Source organism: Elephantulus edwardii, unplaced genomic scaffold, assembly GCF_000299155.1.
Source record: "Elephantulus edwardii isolate Elephantulus edwardi_28Jun2011 unplaced genomic scaffold, EleEdw1.0 scaffold00100, whole genome shotgun sequence".
NCBI classification, from domain to species: Eukaryota; Metazoa; Chordata; class Mammalia; order Macroscelidea; family Macroscelididae; genus Elephantulus; species Elephantulus edwardii.
The window spans coordinates 4,690,351-4,709,167 of NW_006399850.1; the positions used below are offsets into that span (position 1 = coordinate 4,690,351).

Below are 18,817 nucleotides of genomic sequence, written 5' to 3' on the forward strand. Positions count from 1 at the left end.
AACTGAGGAGGACCTGAAGCGCTTGCTGCAGAGGGTCAAGGACTGCAGCCTTCAGTATGGATTGAGGCTCAATGTCAAGAAGACAAGCATTCTCACCACTGGAGCAATTGACAGCATCAGGAAGGATGGTGAAGAGATTAAGATTGTTCACAGCTTTAGTTTTCTTGGCTCCACAGACAACAATCTCGGCACCAGTAGCCAGGAAATTAAAAAAACGTATTGCGATGGGAAAGTCTGCTGTTAGGGACCTCTCCAAAATACTGAAGAGCAATGGTGTCTCTCTGGAGACTAAGGTATGCCTGATACAGACTATGGTCTTGCAATCACTTGTTATGCATCAGAGAGTTGGACAATGACTAAGGAGGATAGAAAGGATAGAAGAAGAATTGATGCCTTTGAGCTTTGGGGCTGGAGAAGAGTATTGAGGGTACCATGGACAGCTAAGAAAACAAACAGATTCATCTTGGAGAAGGTTAAACCGGGCGGCTCCTTGGAGGCAAGGATTCTGAGGCTTCGTCTAACATACTTTGGACATGTTGTAAGGAGTGACCGGTCCTTGGAGAGGGACATCATGCTTTGGAGGGTGGAGGGACAGTGCAGGAGGGGAAGGCCCTCTATGAGGTGGATTGATTCAGTGACTGGGGTAATCGGAATGGGTGTGTCGGAGACAGCGCGACTGGCACAGGACAGAGCGGAGTTTAGGGCTCTTGTACATAGGGTTGCTATGATTCACAAGCAACTCGACGGCACATAACAACAACAACAACATCCTGATTTTTAAAATCTCTGAACACAGATGAAAGATTAAGGACTCAAGCTTTCAATATAGATTAGACCTCATTATAAAAAAAGAAACAGGGGAGCTCTGGTGACCTAGTGGCAAGTAGCTGCACTGCAATCCCAGAGACATGTGGTTCGAATCCACCAGATGCTCTGCTGGAGAAGGAGGGGCAATCTCCTTCTCTATCAGTCAGATCAGATTTGACGATAAACACACATAAAAAACAATAAAAAATAATAAAAAATTTAAAAAAAGAAACAAAATCCTGGGACTGATAAGCATCGTGGTAAATGGAGGAAACTTGTCAAGAATTTGTTTTCTTACAGTCAATGATAATGGAAGCAACAGTCAAGAAATCAAATGATGAATTGTGCAAATCTGCTGTAAAAACACCACTTTAAAGGGTTGACAAACAAAGCTGTTATTCTAAGAACTATAGTGTACCTGGGCTAAACCAAATTTTTGATTAACTCAAATGTGTGACAACAAGGAATAAAAACTGAAGAATAATGTGTTTGCACTATAGTGTTGGAAAAGAATATTAACCATCAAATAAGAACTCTGGTGGTCTAATGGTAAAAAGCTGCACTGCAATCCCAAAGGCACACGGTTGGAATCCACCAGCTGTTCTGCATGAGAAATTGGGCAATCTCCTCCCATGTGGTCAGCTGCCTCTAAAAACCCACTGGAGGGTCAGCTATAGGTCTCTTCTGACTCAACAGTACACAACAACAACAAAAAGGAGCAGAAGAACACTCACTTATTAGTCATAGCTAACTCTCCAGAATGTTTTCCAGAGGCTGTAAATCCCATGGAAAGAGTTTTCCCATCTTTCTCCTGTGGAGCTGCTAGTGGAGTCTACTGCCAGCGAAGTGCTACCTTTGGGTTATCAGTGACACTTCCTACAGACCACATTACAGAATAAGAATGAACAAACCTGTCTTAGAAGAAGTACCGTCAGAACACTCCTTAGAAGGGAAGATGAAGAGTCTTTGTCTCATGTTATCAGGAGGGGCCAATCCCTAATGAAGGATACCTTGCTTGGTAAAATAGTAGTTGTGATTGTTATTAGGTGCCATTTGGTTACCTAAGACTCATAGAGACCCTGCAAACAACAGATCTGAACCCTGCTCTCTCCTGCACCATCCTTCTTGGATATACTTTACCCTGCTGTTACAGTCACTGTGTCAGTCCATCTCGGTGAGAGTCTTCCTCTCTTTCTCTGACACCCCACCTTTCTCAGCATGATGTGTTTTCCCAGGGGTTGATACCTTCCAACAGCACACCCAAAGTGAGTTAGAGGAACTTCCACCATCCTTGCCTCTGTGGAGCACTCTGATTGCAATTTCTCTAAGACTTGATTGTTCTTTTGACGGTCATTGGGGTAGACAGTACTCTTTTCTTACACTCCAACTCAAAGTCATTGCTTCTCCTTCCACATCCTTATTCATTATTCAACTTTCAGATGCATAGAAAGTGATTGAAAAGACTATGGCTTGGATTAGGTGCAACTTGGTCAGAGAAAAAGATAAAATCCTTTAATGAGATGCACTGACACAATGTTTTCAACATTAGACTCAAAGATAGTACAGGACTGGGAAATGTTTTGTTCTGTTGTATATAGGGGCTTTATGAGTAGATATTGACTGAAGGACATCTGACAACAGCAACATAAAACACCCATATTTTTTTCTTAATTGGAGAATTTAAATATGGAGAGTTCGCTGATTTTAGGCAATAACTTTTTTTTTTCTTGGTGGCTTTGTGTCTGTGAGCTAATGCTTTTCTTCACAAGAGGAACATGCTGAGGGATCTGAGGTGAAAAATCATGACTTCTATAACTTATTTTCAGTGGAAATAGATAATATGGCAAAATATTAAAGTTTATTCAATGTAGTAATGATGTATGGATTCACTGTATAGTTTTCTCAATTATTGCATTTGAATTTTTTGGTAAAAAAAGAGAGTGATCTTATATCAACTGTGGAAGGCATAGATTAACTTAAATTACTGTGTATTTTGGTTAAATTGATGCTGTTATTAAAACATTTCTTTCTGATTTCCTTCTCTTTCTGATAAGGCATATTTAAGCAGAGGTGCCTACTATGGTTTGAAAGGCAGATACTCCAAAGCAATCTTAAATTGTAATGAGGCTATAAAAATTTATCCTCAGAGTGTCCGTGCCTATCTCTACAGAGGAGTTCTGAAATACTACACTAAGGTAGGGCCATTTCCTGCCTCTTTAACTGGGATTTAAGGCTGGGCGATTGAGTTTTCAGGGTGCAAAGGAGCATTTCCTTTTGTTCTCTGTGATAAGAGTTTCAACCTGGTAAGAAAGGCAGAATTATAAAGAACAGTACACATCCACAGTGCTGCAGAAGATATTTTAATTGGTCATTTCCCCACAAAATTGTCACATTTACATTTTAAATAACACTTTGAGAAATGACAGTAGTTACAGAAAGACTTCAGGTCTTTTGTTCATAGGGTCTCTATGAGTAATGCTTGACTTAACGGCAACCATCACCACCACCACCAACAACAACAACGATTATTTTTAATAAAGTATAAGGAGCTCTGGTGGCTTAGTGGTGAGACGTTGCACTGCAATCCCAAAGGCACATGGTTCAAATCTACCAGTTGCTCCAAGGGAGAATGAGGAATATCCTCTCGAGCAATCAGCTGCTTCTGAAAACCCACTGGAGAGTCAGGTATGGGTTGATTCTGACTCTACGGTACACAAAAACAACACAACATTATATTAATCATAAATAATTTGGAAAATATATTTTTGATTAATGTTTTCCTCCTGATACTTCATGACATACATGTTGTAGAATTGGAATTATGCTACTTATGTAATTTTGTACTGTATCTTGCTTTTTTATCTTTGAAGGCAGATTTACGATTTCCAAAATAATCTGCATATTTTAAACTACTTCGCTACTGGACATTTTAGTCTTTTCATTTTTTGCTAATTATTTAAAATAATACATGGTGACCAAGTGGTAAGAAACTGTGCTGTAATCTGAAAGGCACATGGTTCACACCAACTTTTCCACAGGGAAAGGATGAGCAGTCTTTTCCTATGCAATTAACTGTGTCTGAAAACCCAGTGGAGGGTTGGGTATGGGTCAGTTCAGACTCAATAATACACAACAGATATGCAACAACTAAATTAAAAAAATAAGTGCTTGAACCTATAATTAGTTTTTAATGGTAATTACTGGTTCGTAGAGCATGGGAATAGCACCACTACATCTGATATTTCCAGGAATACTTTGTTTCTCCCTATTTTCCTTTTCTGACCTTTTTATTGGAGCTATTTCATATGAAATATTTTGCAAATAATACCTTAAAGCAAAAGTAAGACCTTGCATTACATGTTAATTCCATGAAAATTACTATCTATAGAAATGGATGATATAAGGTATCAGAGAAGATTCAAATAGGAAGCAAACGAGAACGTGGGTAGAAAACATTACAATTATGCGCTATGACAGAATGAGTGACACGAGAGGAGGCTCTGGTGATTTTGCTAGATGAATTTAGCTCGCTTTTTTTTACCAATATGGAAGCTTTTCTCTTTGTTACAATGCAACCTCAATAATGATTGATTTAAGTTTGTTCATATATTTTATTTGCAAGTGCTAGAAACTATAATAATTCCTACTAGGAGGTCCTCTTAATTAACTCTCTGAAATATTAGCCTGTTTAACTTCACAGTTGATTCACAGGGGGCAGTGTAAAATGTCTGTTCCAAAACCTGTGAAAGAATCAAGAATTTATTTTAAAATGAAACGAATCCATTATTGTTTGTCCTCATCTGATCATGTTTCCTTTGTAGATGTATAAACTAGCAATTTCAGACTTAACTACGGCTATCAACATGGACAAGAACAATTACATAGCATTTTATAACAGAGCACTATGTTTCACCAAAATGAATCAACTTGAAAAGGTAAGACTACCATTTTCATAAACAAGAAGTTTATATAATTTTAATTATGTGGACGATATATTTTAACTAAGTAGCATCATTTATGTTTGGATGAAGGAGGTCTGGTGGTATAGCAGTTACGCTAATTGGTTGCTAGAGGGTCACTGGTTTGAATCTCTCAGCTCCAGGAGAAAAAGGTGTGGTAATTTTGCTTCTGAGAAAATTCTCAACTCATTTCTGTGATGTCGTAACTGACTCATAACTGACCTTCCACTTGGTTTCTGAGGCTTAAAATTGGATGGGAACAGATTGCTCATCTTTTTCCTGTGGAAAGGCTGGCGGGTTCTAAGGAAAGATTTCTGTTAAACTTATGTGTAAAGCATTTTCCCATTACTTCTGTTATAATACTGAAAGTAATCCCTGTGGAAACATACCCACGAAAGACCTTGAGATGCCAAAAAACCACTTCAAAGAATATCATAGCTCTTTTGTTAATGTTTACCAAATTTTATTATACAATCTGCAATAAATCAAATGAAGATTTAATTTTATAGTCTTTTAAGATGCTTTAAATAGAAGCACTTGAAGGCAAATGTAAATAAAAATATTAAATAATTAATACTCATTTGAGTGCATGTTTCTACTGATACACTGTGCAAAGAATTTGAAAACAATGATCACTGCTTGATACAGTGCTATATCAAAATGTCAGCATTAACTGGAGTAGTTGTGGCAGTATATTTAGTTTGGTGCCCAGAGCACAGACACAGCAGGCAGTTTTGAGTTCCAGCGCAGAGGACCAGGGATCGGCTTGCTGGTGGGTTGTGAATGACTAACTGGGACCTACAGCAAAGCTTTTCCTCCTTTTAGCTTGAGCCAGCTTCCACCTGTGCAATTCTCATATTTTCTGATGTTACCCCTTCTTGTCGGTTTAGTCCTTTTCAGCCAGCATTCCTCACTGGGGTTTTATTTGTCTCTACATTTCTAGTCCACTTTCACAGCAAATGAAGCATTCTTTTTAGAGACATTTCCCTGGGCTCACATTTCTGCTATTCTTTATGGGAACACTCTGCAGAGTCCTTGAAACTTGTACAATTATGTAAGTTTAAACCAGTCTAAATTTTAGAGACATACAAGCTACGGAAGGGAAGACGTTGAGACATACTGTTTCTACCTCTTGCTGTTGCCGTGTGCTATCAAGTCTGAACCGACTCATAACTGACCCTCTAGCAGGTTTTCAGAGGCAGTAAATTGCACGAGAGGAAATTGCCCATCCTTCTGCAGTGGAGCTGGTGGACCTAAACCACATGCCTTTGGGTTTGCAGTGTAGCTTCTTACTACTGGGCCGGAAAACTCCCTGTTTCTGTGTAAGAGGATGTAAAATCTCTAATAACCAGACTATTAGATTTCTTCCAGTAAAGTTGACAAATGAATAACAGTTTTTCATTCCCTCCCCCTTTTTTAAACAAAGGATTTCTTAAGATTCTTGGAGCTAACTAAAGCATCATATATCATGACCTGAAAAGCAGGTGTCTCCCTTTGACCATTCCCTCTCCACATACACTCTTGCATTTTTTTAGCAGTTGAAGCTGCATAACAGTGGCTGATAGGAAGACCAAGATTACTATCATCTTTGTTATCTCAGATATATAAAGGAGCCAGTGCTTCATTAATAGAGGGAATGCAAACCCACTCAAATACAGTGAGACTGAATTAGAATAATAAAATAGTGGTGCTTTTAGAGCTACCAGGAACCAGAAGCATTTGATCAACTGCTTGCTTTAAAGATGAGGAAATGGAAGAAGGAAGAAGTTAGAAAGCTCATTTGAGCCCCATGAGGAGCTCAGGACCTTGGTTGTTATTCTCAGGCTTGTTTGCTTCTGGGTTAACACAGCTTTCAGGTGGCTTTGTAAGCCATCTGACCTCCAGCACATGCACTTGATGCCAGAAACCACAGTTGCTACCTCTTTTGATCTACTTTCCCCTCTGGCTGAGTATTCACTAGGCTGAGAGAACTGCCTTTTTGCAGAAAATGCACGAAGGCATACTCATAAAAATCAAACAGAGGTAGATTCTGGATCCTTTCACTCTGTTAATAAAAACGGCAGCTCATGTTAACCTCAATTTTGTGATAGACACTTGACTAAATGCTCTACTAAAAAAAGTATTTGTTAGTAGTCCCTTAGAAGAATATAATGAATTCTTTTTAAAATTTTTACATTTCATATTTATTTTAATTGTTCATTAATTCATGCACACCTCCCCCCCTTTCACCTAATACGACTATTTATTGTCATGCACATGACAATATTGTCCATTTCTTTCTGAATGTCCTTCCTTTCACTCATTCCAGTGGAGTATTTATTATCTATTCATTCTTAATGGGCCAATTTTTTCAGATAAGGCAACGAAAGCTCTGTCTTACATTACTTGCTTACGATTGCAAAATTAGTAATAAGAGAGACATGATACAAAGCCAAAACCAAGATGGGCCAAGGCCTTTATCCATTCTTCTAATCATTCCCCAGCTTTTGTTCCTCTCATTTCACATAAGGGCTACATGAGGTCACCATAGTTGGAACTGACTTCAGAACAACTGGTTAGTGTTGTTTGGTTTTGTTTTTGGTGAGTACTACCAATTATTTGTCCAGTCCTGACACTGATTATTTAGAGTATGTCGTGTTATATGTGCACAGTTCTTTTAGACAATTGTATGCCCAGTCATAAAGCACTGTTGTTTCTTTATACCATTGAGTAGGAACCAACCCAAAGCTGATGCTCCCAGTGGCTTTTCAGAGGCAGTTAATTGCACAGGAGGAAACCATTAGAAAAAGATAGATTTGAAAGTATCATTTACTGACCATTTGTGGTTAGCCAGACTTATGAGTCAGACATTTACTATAAAACATCAAACCATATGACTTGCTTAGACAAAATATTCTGTAAGAAATTGATTTAAAATATTTCTATCCGTAGGGTGCTATCTATTTCCTATCAGGTGCTTCTAGTTCCAGGTGAAAGTAGGTGACCAGTAGAACTTGTTTATTTAGTGAATTTTTTAAAAACTTAAAATAATGGAGAAAGGCTGAATTTATTGCTTTTCAGCTTAAAGTAACATCTTTAAAATAATGAGTATATCTAGGAACATAATTTGAATTAATTTTACAACAAATTTTTTTTGAAGTTTTATTGTTGTTGCTCTGTGCTGTTGAGTTAGAACGAATTGCTGCCTGACCTTCCAGTGGGTTTTCAGAAGCTAAATTACATGGGAGGAGATTATCCATTTTCTTCCAGGAAGCAACTGATGAATTTGACTTGCTTATCTTTAGGTTGGAGTGTAACTTCTTGTCCTCTAGCCACCAGAACTCCCTGAAAGTTTTGTTAAGAGCTTCTTTTTAAATGACTAACGATGCCCTCATTCAATACAAATTCTTTGTATGTCTATTATGTGAGCTGCACTACTTGTAGAGCTTGTAATGGTGAACAATTGGAGGAAGACTCATCAACAGTCTGTGTTATGCAGATGACACAACCTATTTGCTGAAACTGAGGAGGACCCGAAGTGTGCTTGCTGCAGAAGGTCAAGAACAGCATGGACTGAAGCTCAATACCAAGGAAACAAAAGCTTCTCACCACTGGGCCAATTAGCAGCATCATGATAGATGGTGAAGAGATTGAGATTGTTAACAGCTTTAGTTTGCTTGGCTCCATAGTCGAAACTCTTGGCACCAGCAGCCAGGAAATGAAAAGACATAGTGCATTGGGAGAGTCTGCTGTTAGAGACCTCGCCAAAATACTGAAGAGCAATGATGTCAGTCTGGAGACTAAGGTGCACCTTATGTAAGCCATGGTCTTTGTAATCACTTGCTATGCATCAGAGAGCTGAACAATGACTAGGGATGATAGAAAATTGATGCCCTGAGCTGTGGTGTGGGAGAAGAGTATTGAATATACCATGGACTGCTAAGAGAACAAACAGGTTCATCCTAAAGAGGGTGAAACCAGACTGCTTCCTGGAGGCAAAGATTCTGAGGCTTCATCTGATATACTTTGGACATGTTGCAAGAAGGAACCAATCCTTGGGGAGGGACATCATGCTTGGTAGGCTGGAGGGACAACACAGGAGAGGAAGACCCTCGATGAGATGAATTGATTCAATGACTGGGATAATGGGAGTGGGTGTGTTGGAGACAATGAGATTGGCACACGATAGAGTTGGGTTTAGGGCTGTCGTACATAGGGTCGCTATAAGTAGCAGGTGACTTGATGGCACATAGCAACAACAACAACAACAACACTATGGAGATGGAGAAGATATTGAGATTGTTAACAATTTCAGTTCGCTTGGTTCCACAATCAACACTCTTGACACCAGCAGTTAGGAAATCAAAAGACTAATTGCATTGAGAAAATCTGCTGTTAGAGACCTCTTCGGAGTAGTGCTGAAGAGCAATAATGTCAGTCTAGAGACCAAGGTGCGCCTGATTCAGGCCATGGTCTTTGCAATTATTTGCTATGCATATGAGAGCTGGACAATGATTAAGGATGACAGAAGAAGATGCCTTTGTGTTGTGGTGCTAGAAAAGAATACCGAAGATACCATGGACTGCCAACAGAACAAAGTCTGACCTGGAGAAGTTGAAACTAAGTTGTTCCTTGGAGGCAAGGATTCTGAATCTTCATCTCACACACTTTGGGCAGGTTGCCAGGAAGGACCAGTCCTTGTAGAAGGACATCATGCTTGGAAGGGTGGAGGGTCAGCACAGGAGAGGCAGACCCTGGATGAGACGGATTGACACACTACCTGGGGTAATGGAGGTAAGTGTGTTGGAGATGGTGAGATTGGTTCAGGATCGGGCAGGGTTCAGAGTTATTGTGAAAGAGTTGCTGTCAGCGGCACATAACAACAACAACCCCACCTAGCTTAAATTTTAGTGATGAGAATAATAAAACACTAAAAAGAAATGAAAACTGAAATAAAAATACTTTGCTTTAATGTCATTTGATAAGACTGCTGAGTGAGTAAGTTTTGCATCCCTCTTTAACTTTCATATTAATGCATATTGGTGATTCACAAATAACATGTGATATACAACATCAATGTGTCTGTTTATTATAAAGTAGTGTTAGTACTAATATTTAACTAAGGGGATGCTTATGGTTATTTTGGTTATAAATTAGAAGTTTAATGGAAGAACTACGATAAGATCCTAGTTGGGTATCATCAACACATTTATCTACTAACAATTTTGATACTAAAGAACTGAATCAGGTTCCAAATAATAATAATAGTAATAGTAATAATAATAACAATAATAATAATAATAATAAATTTTTAGGCATTAGTCGATTATGGAATTGTCCTTCTTATTGGTACTGGTGAAAAGATAGCATTAAATTCTTTCATTAATCGTGGCTGCATCTACAAAGAACAAGAAGAGTATGGCTTCGCATTAGAGGTAAATCATCCTATTTATATATATAAAAATTAAGTTCTTTGACTTTTCATGTTTACTTCTGAAAATTTTGAGCAAATTTTCCTTTGTGAATTCACACTATTGTTGTTGTTAGGTGCTTTGAGTTAAGTACTACTCATAGCGACCCTATGAACAAAAGATCTGAAATCTGTTCTATCTGGCACCATCCTTACACTTCCTAATACACAAGAACCATTGCAGCAGTCACCATGTCAATCCACATAGTTGAGAGTTTTCATCTCCTTCACCAACCCTCCACCCTTCCTAGCATTATTTTCTTCTCCAATGAATATCCCCTCCTAGAAACATGCCCAAAGTATGTAAGGTGAACCCTCATCATTCTTGTCTCCAAAGAGCACTGCAGCTGCAAGACATATGTTTGTTCTCTTGGCTGTCTATGGGGTGTTCAGTGCTCTTCTCCAGCACCACTGCTGAAAGGCATCAATTATTTTTCTGTCATCCTTGTTCATGTCCAGCTTTCAGATGCAGAGCAAATGATCAGAAAGAGTATGGCCTAAATCTGATGCACCTTAGCCGGCATCATTACTCCTCAATAATTTTGAGAGGTTCCTAACTGCAGATTTTCCCAGTGGTATGAGTCTTTTTATTTTTTGACCACTAGTACCAAGGGTGTTAATTGTGGATCCAAACAAGTGAATCTGTTGATAGTTTCAATCTCCTCTCCATCTATTATGATGTTATCCATCAGTCCAGTGGTAAGAATCTTTGTTTTCTTGACATTGAGATGAAATCCATATTGAATGTTGCATTTCTTGAACTTCTGCAACAAGTGCTGCACATTTTCCACACTTTAAACAAGCAAGGTTGTGTCATCTGCATAACACAGTTATTAATGACTCTCTCTCCAGTCCTGTGCCACAATCCTCTTCATCGAATCCAGCTTCTTGAATAATTTGATCAGCTTACCGATTGAATAGATATGGAGAGAGAATACAACCCTGACATACTCCCTTCTCAATTTTAAACCATACAGTGTGCCCCTGCTCTGTTTGCATAACAGCCTCCTGGTCCAGGTGTAGGTTTCGCATGAGCAGAAGTGCTCTCGGACTCCCGTTGTTTTCAATGTCAACCACAACTTGTTATGATCCACACAGTCTTTGCATAGTCAATAAAGAACAAAGAGACATTTTTTTTATTCTTCACTTTCAACCAGGATCCATCTGACATTAGCAATGATATCCCTGGTGTCATGGCCTCTTCTAAATCCTATTTAAACTTCTGGCAGTGAAATTCAACTTGGACAAGTATTGAAATACTTTGCATGAACAAAATTTTGCCAAAAATATGCATTTTTGTTTTGTTTTGATTACAGAAAAATAACCAGTACATAAAAATTTTCTGGTTTGACTAAATCTTAGGTTATCATATAATCATGAAAATATCTTTTCTTGACATAAGACTCAATAATTTGGTAAATAATATGATTTATACATCATTTACTGTGCTACTCAGTGTTTACTAACATTCATAGTTTTCCTCTTATCCTAAGGAAATTATGTCAAAGTAAAACTACTTGTTCAAACAGGGCAGAATATAGCTATTCAAAACAGGCCATTAGGATCAGGCTTTTACATTAGTGGAAAAAGCATTAAGAATTGCCGTGTAAAACAGCACATGTACAATTACTGAAAACAAACAACACAGATGACTTTAATGAATTTCATTTTACAATAATTAAATAAATCTTTCACTCTCACTTTATATTGAATATTTCAAAATTATATTAGCATTAAGATTAAGAAGCAAAGGGTAAAAATGAAATAGTAATTGGCAATGACAGGACAAGAACTGACACCTTTGAGCTGTAGTGTTGGAGAAAAGCACTGAACATCTCATGAACATCAAGAGAATAAACAGGTATGTCTTGGAGAGAGGGTGCAGCCAGAGTGCTCTTTGTAGGCAAGAATGATGAGGCTTCGCCCCACATACTTTGGGCATGTTGCTAGGAGATGCTATCCCTTGGAGAAAGGCATAATGCTGGGAAATGTGGAGGGTCAGCTAAGGAGAGGAAGATTCTCAATTATGTGGATTGACAAGATGACTGCCGCTATGGGCCCTTGTGTGTCAGGAAGTGTAAGGATGGCGCAGATAGAACAAGGTTCAGATCATGTGAGATAGGATTGCTATGAGTCACACTTGACTAGATGGCATCCAGCAGCAACAAGAATAAGAAGTTGAGGTTAGCTGCTAAATAATAATCTGCTTGTTTCTGAACATATATGTTCAGGGAAAAAAACCCCAAAATATGTTTTTGTTGTGTGCATTGAGTCATATCTGACTCTTGGTGGATTTTTAGATGCTATAAATTATCATAGAAGGAGATTGTCCATCTTTCTCTGAAGAGTAGCTGGTGGATTAAACCACCTGCCCTTTAGCTAACAGAGTAACTTCCTACCACTAGACCACCAGAGCTCCCTATATAGTGGAGTGTTTGTTTCCTGTTCTTTTCACCTCTATTGTCTTGCCTATTGTTCTAGATCTTCATTTGAGATCCTGCCCAACAGAATTGTTTCCTTATCATTCACTTACTCAGTCATGGCCATCAAATCAGAACTGACCCTTCAGCAAGTTTTCAGAGGCTATAAATTATGAAGGAGGAGACTGCCATCTTTCTGTCGCAGAGCACTTGGTAGGCTCTAACTGCCAATCTTTGTATTAACAGTGCAACTCTTTACCTAGTAGGCTACTAAATCTCCCTTATTTAATATCGGTATATACTGTTGATCAAAACTGACTCTTAGTTGACCCTCCAGTGAGTTTTCTGAGGCCTTCCACAAAGCAACTGGTGGATTCTAGCCACATGCTTTTGTTTTTGCATTGTGACTCCTTACTTATGGGGCCATCAGAACGCCCTTACGAGTGTTCAAGTAATCTTATTGCTCAGAAAGTTACACTAGTGTAGAAAGTTACACTATGATGAAGTGTAATTTTTGGCAATTGAGTTCTTCGGGATTTTTTTTTAAATATAAAATATCTTTGTGAAATCTAACATTAGGCATCCCCTCAGGGCAGCAGAGATAAAAAATTACTTGATGTGGAGTAGGCAAGGCAAGAAGGCCCTGGAACTCTGGGCAAGTGTTGAGATGGAGTGGTGACAAAGACCCTCAGCTGTCAGAGGATTAAATGCAAAGTCAGTGCTGTCTATCAAGTATTTATTTAGTATTTTTTTTAAAAAGCAGATCAGGTCATTTCTTGCTTTAAATCACCCATCCAGGGCATTTTATTGCATTTAGAATAAAATTTGGACTCCACTTTGATATCTATCAGGATTATGTGCTCTTCTCTTTATGAAACACAAATTATACCATAGGACCTGATAGTATTCCATTCCTAAATAGGTACAATATTATGTTATGTACTGTGGAGGCAGAACCCATCCGCAGATGACCCTCTAGTGGGTTTTTGGAGGCTGTAAATTACAGGGGAGGAGGTTGCCCATCCTTCTCCTACAAGAGCAACTGGTAGCCACAAACCACCTGCCCTTGGGATTGCAGCATAGCTTCTTGCCACTAAGCCCCCAGAGCTCCATAGGAAATAGAAACAAAATCCTGCACATGGATCCTTATAACAGTATGAGTTTTAATTGTTAGAACATCTTTCAATATGTGAATGGATACAATGGCTGCTTATAAATTCTGATACATGTGGTAGTATGAATGAATCTCAAAGGTACCACACTAAACTAGATTCCAAAGGCTGTATATGATTCTGTTCATATGTCATCATGAAACATGCAAAACTATATGAACAGAGGGAGCTCTGTTGGTGTAGTCCTTTGCAAGTTGTGCTGGTAACCCAAAACTATAGAAATAAAAAGACACTAATAATTTCCAGAAGTTAGGAGTCAGAATAGGGTTTAATTAGTAAGCATGAGGGAATTGCTTATTTGAGCACCAAAACTTCATCAGGAATTGTGAGGGCGGCCACAGGCGTGATGATGCCTACATTTGTGAGAATTCTGTGAATAGGGATGCCAAGTGCAGAAAATAATTCAAATAACTGAGAGCTGTGTGTTACTTGGGAACACTTTGATCAAGAAATAAAGGCTACATAGAAAGGAGATTGATTGGGATGTTACTGATTGCTGGCTTGGGAACATTTGTATATTTCTTCTACTTCTTGAAAACTTGCCATGGTGATATTAAAGGAATGAAAAAAATTACATCATTCCACAAGGATAGAGAGAATGGAAGAAATACTGAGGCACCCAAAAATATCATTCTGGATTTTCATATCTCAGACTTAAATGTTAATGAATGTTACTGTTGTTAGATGTCATCAAGTTGACTACAACTCACAGTGACTCTGAACAACAGATCTACAACTGCCCTATCCTGTGTTGTTCTCATCCTCTCTAATGTGCTCTAGCACATTGTTGCAGTCATTGTGTCAATCTGTAGAAAGAGTAAGAGCAGTGTGTGGACAGCTATATCCGACCTCTACTGATTCATCAAAAGCTTCCTCAACACAAAGACGATGCCTATGAGTTCAGATAATGCCCCTCCCCTCATGATCCCACACCTAGTACTGTTAATTCTAAGGTCAACTTTACTGCTTTACTGGATATAAAATTCATTGTAATAGCTATATTGACGTCACAGAAATATGATTATATGGTTTATGAGGGAAGTAGCAGGTTACAACTCAGGCTGGCAATAGGGCACAAATTCTCAGGACAACTTCTGTTGTGTGCTTCTAGATCCTTTAGCGTTCAGCTTTGTGGCTTCTCTCCACTCCACTCCCAGTCCTCCATCAAGCTTAGGCAAAGGCCCCTGGCTCTAAGTTCATGGCTGCAGCCCCAAGTGAAGTCTCTTTTATCTTGGGTCTTATCTGCTCTCTTCAGGAATCTTTCACCTCAAAGGACATGAGCTGCATTTTCTGCGTCTTTCTAGTGAGATTAAAAATTCATTTGCTGATCCTGATCAATTGAAATCTAGTACTCTGGTGAAACTAATCAATCTCCCTGTGAATAGGCTGTTGTTGTTGTGTGCTGTCAAGTTGGAACCAATCCATAGCAGGTTTTTCAGAGATAGTTAATCACATGGGAGGATATTGTCCATCTTTCTCCCATGAAGCAGCTGGTGGATTTGAACTGTGTGTCTTTGAGATGCCAGTAAACCACCCAGCCAAATGGCAAGTTCAAGAACAATAGCCTAGGAAAGCCATTTGAACAATAGACCCATTACACCACATAATCCATGCTGTTGAGGGCCTTCTGCTCTTTCTCTGACCCCTTACCTTTTCCAGTATGGTGTATTTTTCCAAGGACTGGTGCTTTCTGATAACATAGACAAAGTATATGAGATGAAGTTTCACCATCTGTGCCTCTAAGGAGTGCTCTACCTGTACTTCCTCCAGGACAGTTTTGCTTATTCTTTTGGCCATGTATGAGGTATTCAGTACTCTTCTAAGTACTGCAAGTTAAAGACATTGATTCTTGTTCTGTCTGCCTTATACATGCCCAACTCTTAGATGCATATGGAATAATTGGAAATATCATGGCTTTGATCAGGTACACCTAGTTTTCAAACTGCATTTTTTTCTCTTTACCACATCAGAGAGGTCCTTGCAGCAGAGTTTACCAATGCAACATGTCTTTTGATTTCTTGGCTGCTGCCACTATGGGTATTGATTGTGTATTCAAGTAAAAGGAAATCTTTGACAACTTTAATCTTTTCTCCACCTATCATGATGTTATCTATTGGTACAGTGGTGAGGATTGTTGTTTTCTTGATGTTGAGATGTAATCCATATGGGAGGCTGTTGTCTTTTATGAATCAAGCAAGTTATATCATCTGTGCAATGCTGATTTTTGATGAGTCTTCCTGTAATCTTGAAGCACTTCCTTCTTTGTATAGTCAGATTCTTGAATTATTTGCTCAGCATATAGATTGAATAGGTTTGTTGTATAGTGCCTTTCTACAAAATAGAATTATTTTATAGAAAATTTCTATAAAATATTATTTTATAGAATTGTAGGAATCCCAGAGCACTTGACTATATTCATGCAAAACATGTACCTAGATCAGGAGACTGTTGTTCCAAGGAACACTACATGATTTTAAATTAAGAAGGGAGTGCATCAGAGTTGTGCTCTCTCTCAATTGGTGTACTACACAAACTATTCGAGAAGTTGAACTCTATGAAGAGGAGTGTGGCATCAGGATCTAAGGGAGACTCATCAGTAACCTGTGTTATGCAGATGACACAATCTTGCTTGCTGAAAGTGAGGAGAACTTGAAGTACTTGTTGCCAAGGATCAAAGAATGCAGCATTCAATAGGGATTGCCACTCAGTTTCAAGAAGACACAGATTCTTACCACTGGACTGTTAGGCAGCATTATGATAGAGAAAAGACTGAAACTGTCAACAACTTCATCTTACTTGGATCCACAAATAACATCCTTGGTACCAGCAGTCAGGAAATCAGGAGATGTACTGCATAGGGAAAGTCTGCAGTTAGGGACCTTTCTGAATTATTGAGGAGTAATGATGTTAGTTTGAGGACTAAGGTGCATCTGATTCAGGCCATAGACATATGCACCTTAGTCCTCAAACTAACATCAATACACCTCAATAATTCAGACTGTGGAATAGAACATGAGTTACTCATGTGAAAGTTCAAACTGAGGCTGAAAAAAAAAAAGTCCACAGGAACAAAAATATGACCTTTTTAAAAACAATCTTAAGAAAAGTTTTTTGATGCATTGAACACTAGTGACTATTAGACAAGTTGCAGGATGACATCAAGCACATCATCTATAAAGAAAGCATAAAGAACTTGCATATTCTTATATTAAAAAAAGGAGTTGATGAAATTTAAGAAAGTGGAGAGAATGAATATTGAATAAAGTTCTATGGATATTGCTAATGATAGGAACTAGAATGACATGGACATAGATACTAGACAGACACAGTTTGCTGAGCATGGAGGGTTGAGGAAAGGAAAAAGGATATGATGGAGTAAGTTATTAGAGGAGATGAGAAGGAAGGAGGTTAGGAACCCATTTTCTCACACAGGACACATGACAGTTGAAAGAATTGTTACAGGTAAACTGAAGGAAAGAATAGAAGTGGAGAAAATTTACTTAGTTTATGAGCAACTCTATGTAGTTTTTTCCCCCTCTATAGTCCAGATTTATAGAAAGGATTAATCAAGAAGAGAAAACTTAGAAAAACTGCATTTAGTTTTATTTTAACAGATATCATTAATGTCTACTATGGATAATTAATGTCTAATTACCATGCAGCATAATAATGATTATGCATTTACTTTAATAAGGCAATTTGACTTTTGTTTTCTGATAATACACTCAACTTTTTAATTCTCAGCATTGAAACTTGGTTCATGATCACTGCTTACAGCCTTCAAAATTAATGGAAATATTGATAATAAATTTCATTTATACTCTTAAATATTTACCTCTTATAACAAAAAAAATCCTCCTAAAATTAGATTACATTTGATTAAATAATAAATTAATTACAGCATTTTCTTCCAGATTGTTCCATTTAGTATTAAAATATGCTTTGTAAATCTATATTTAGAGAGAGTGGTGATGGTGCAGGATAGGGGAAGGATCCAATCTGTTGTTCATAGCGTTGCTTATGAGTTGTAGTTAACTCGTTGGTGCCTCACAAATAGGGAATCCACAGTGACAGATTAGGACGTGACTAGATTCCTTTCCTAGAAGGATCTGAGAAAGCTGAACTTCCCCTATTCCAGTCACAGTAATAGTATAAAACCCCATAAAACAGCATACTCCCATCTAAGTTAACCACGGGGGGCTTTCCAGAAAAGGAGAGAGAGGTTGTGGAAGGAGAGGTGGGATGGAGAATTGTTTCTTATGCTTAGCTTCTGTCTGGATGGAAACCAGGTTTTGACATATGCTATCTTTAACATTGTGTGTTAAAGCGTTGATGTCTTGGTCACTAGGAAAGGGAGTCTAGAAGAGAATTTCCTCTTGCCATTCCAGGAAGAGGACAATATTCCTCACTGTTCAGTTTGGCCAAGTGAGGTCAAAATCAAACTTTGCATAGAGATACCGCTTAATCAATTGTTTAGGAGAAAGCAAGGTCAAGTATGCCCCTTCATAGTCTCTGACTTAAATTACTTTTGATGGCCTAGTGGGTAGGGAGTTGTGCTGCCCGCCTAAAGGCAGGCAGTTTGATTCTACCTACTGCTGCAAGAGAGAAAGACAAGCAGTCTCTTTCTGTGAGATTTACACTCTCTGAAAATCCTTTGGAGTGTCAAGTAAGAATCAGTTTCAATGTGACAACCATAAGTTGAGCCTCCTCCCCCACCCCATTATAGCAAATGTTAAAATCAATTTACATCTCTCATCATATCTGGATCCCTGGAGACACATTGTTAAAGCTTATTGATGCTAACTGAAAAGTGGGTGATTTGAAACCACCACTATGTTTCCTGAGGAAAATAAAAGATAACACAATCTGCTTCTGTATAGTTTTATTAACTTGGAAGCCCTATTGGGTCAGTTCTACTCTGTCCTATATGGTTGCTATGAGGCTGAATCAACTTGATGGCAGCAGGGTGTGTGTGTGTGTGTGTGTGTGTGTGTGTGTGTGTGTGTGTGT

At 38.3% G+C, this 18,817-nt stretch overlaps 1 protein-coding gene across 1 annotated transcript in view; it reads left to right on the plus strand.

Annotated features, from left to right (window-relative positions):
• The window catches only part of LOC102862704, a 135,557-nt gene that overhangs the window by 62,492 nt on the left and 54,248 nt on the right, over positions 1-18,817 (plus strand). The window contains exons 14-16 of the mRNA XM_006891584.1: positions 2,862-3,002; positions 4,629-4,742; positions 10,061-10,180. Of these exons, the coding sequence (XP_006891646.1) occupies positions 2,862-3,002; positions 4,629-4,742; positions 10,061-10,180 (375 nt within the window). The remainder of the gene's footprint in view (positions 1-2,861; positions 3,003-4,628; positions 4,743-10,060; positions 10,181-18,817) is intronic.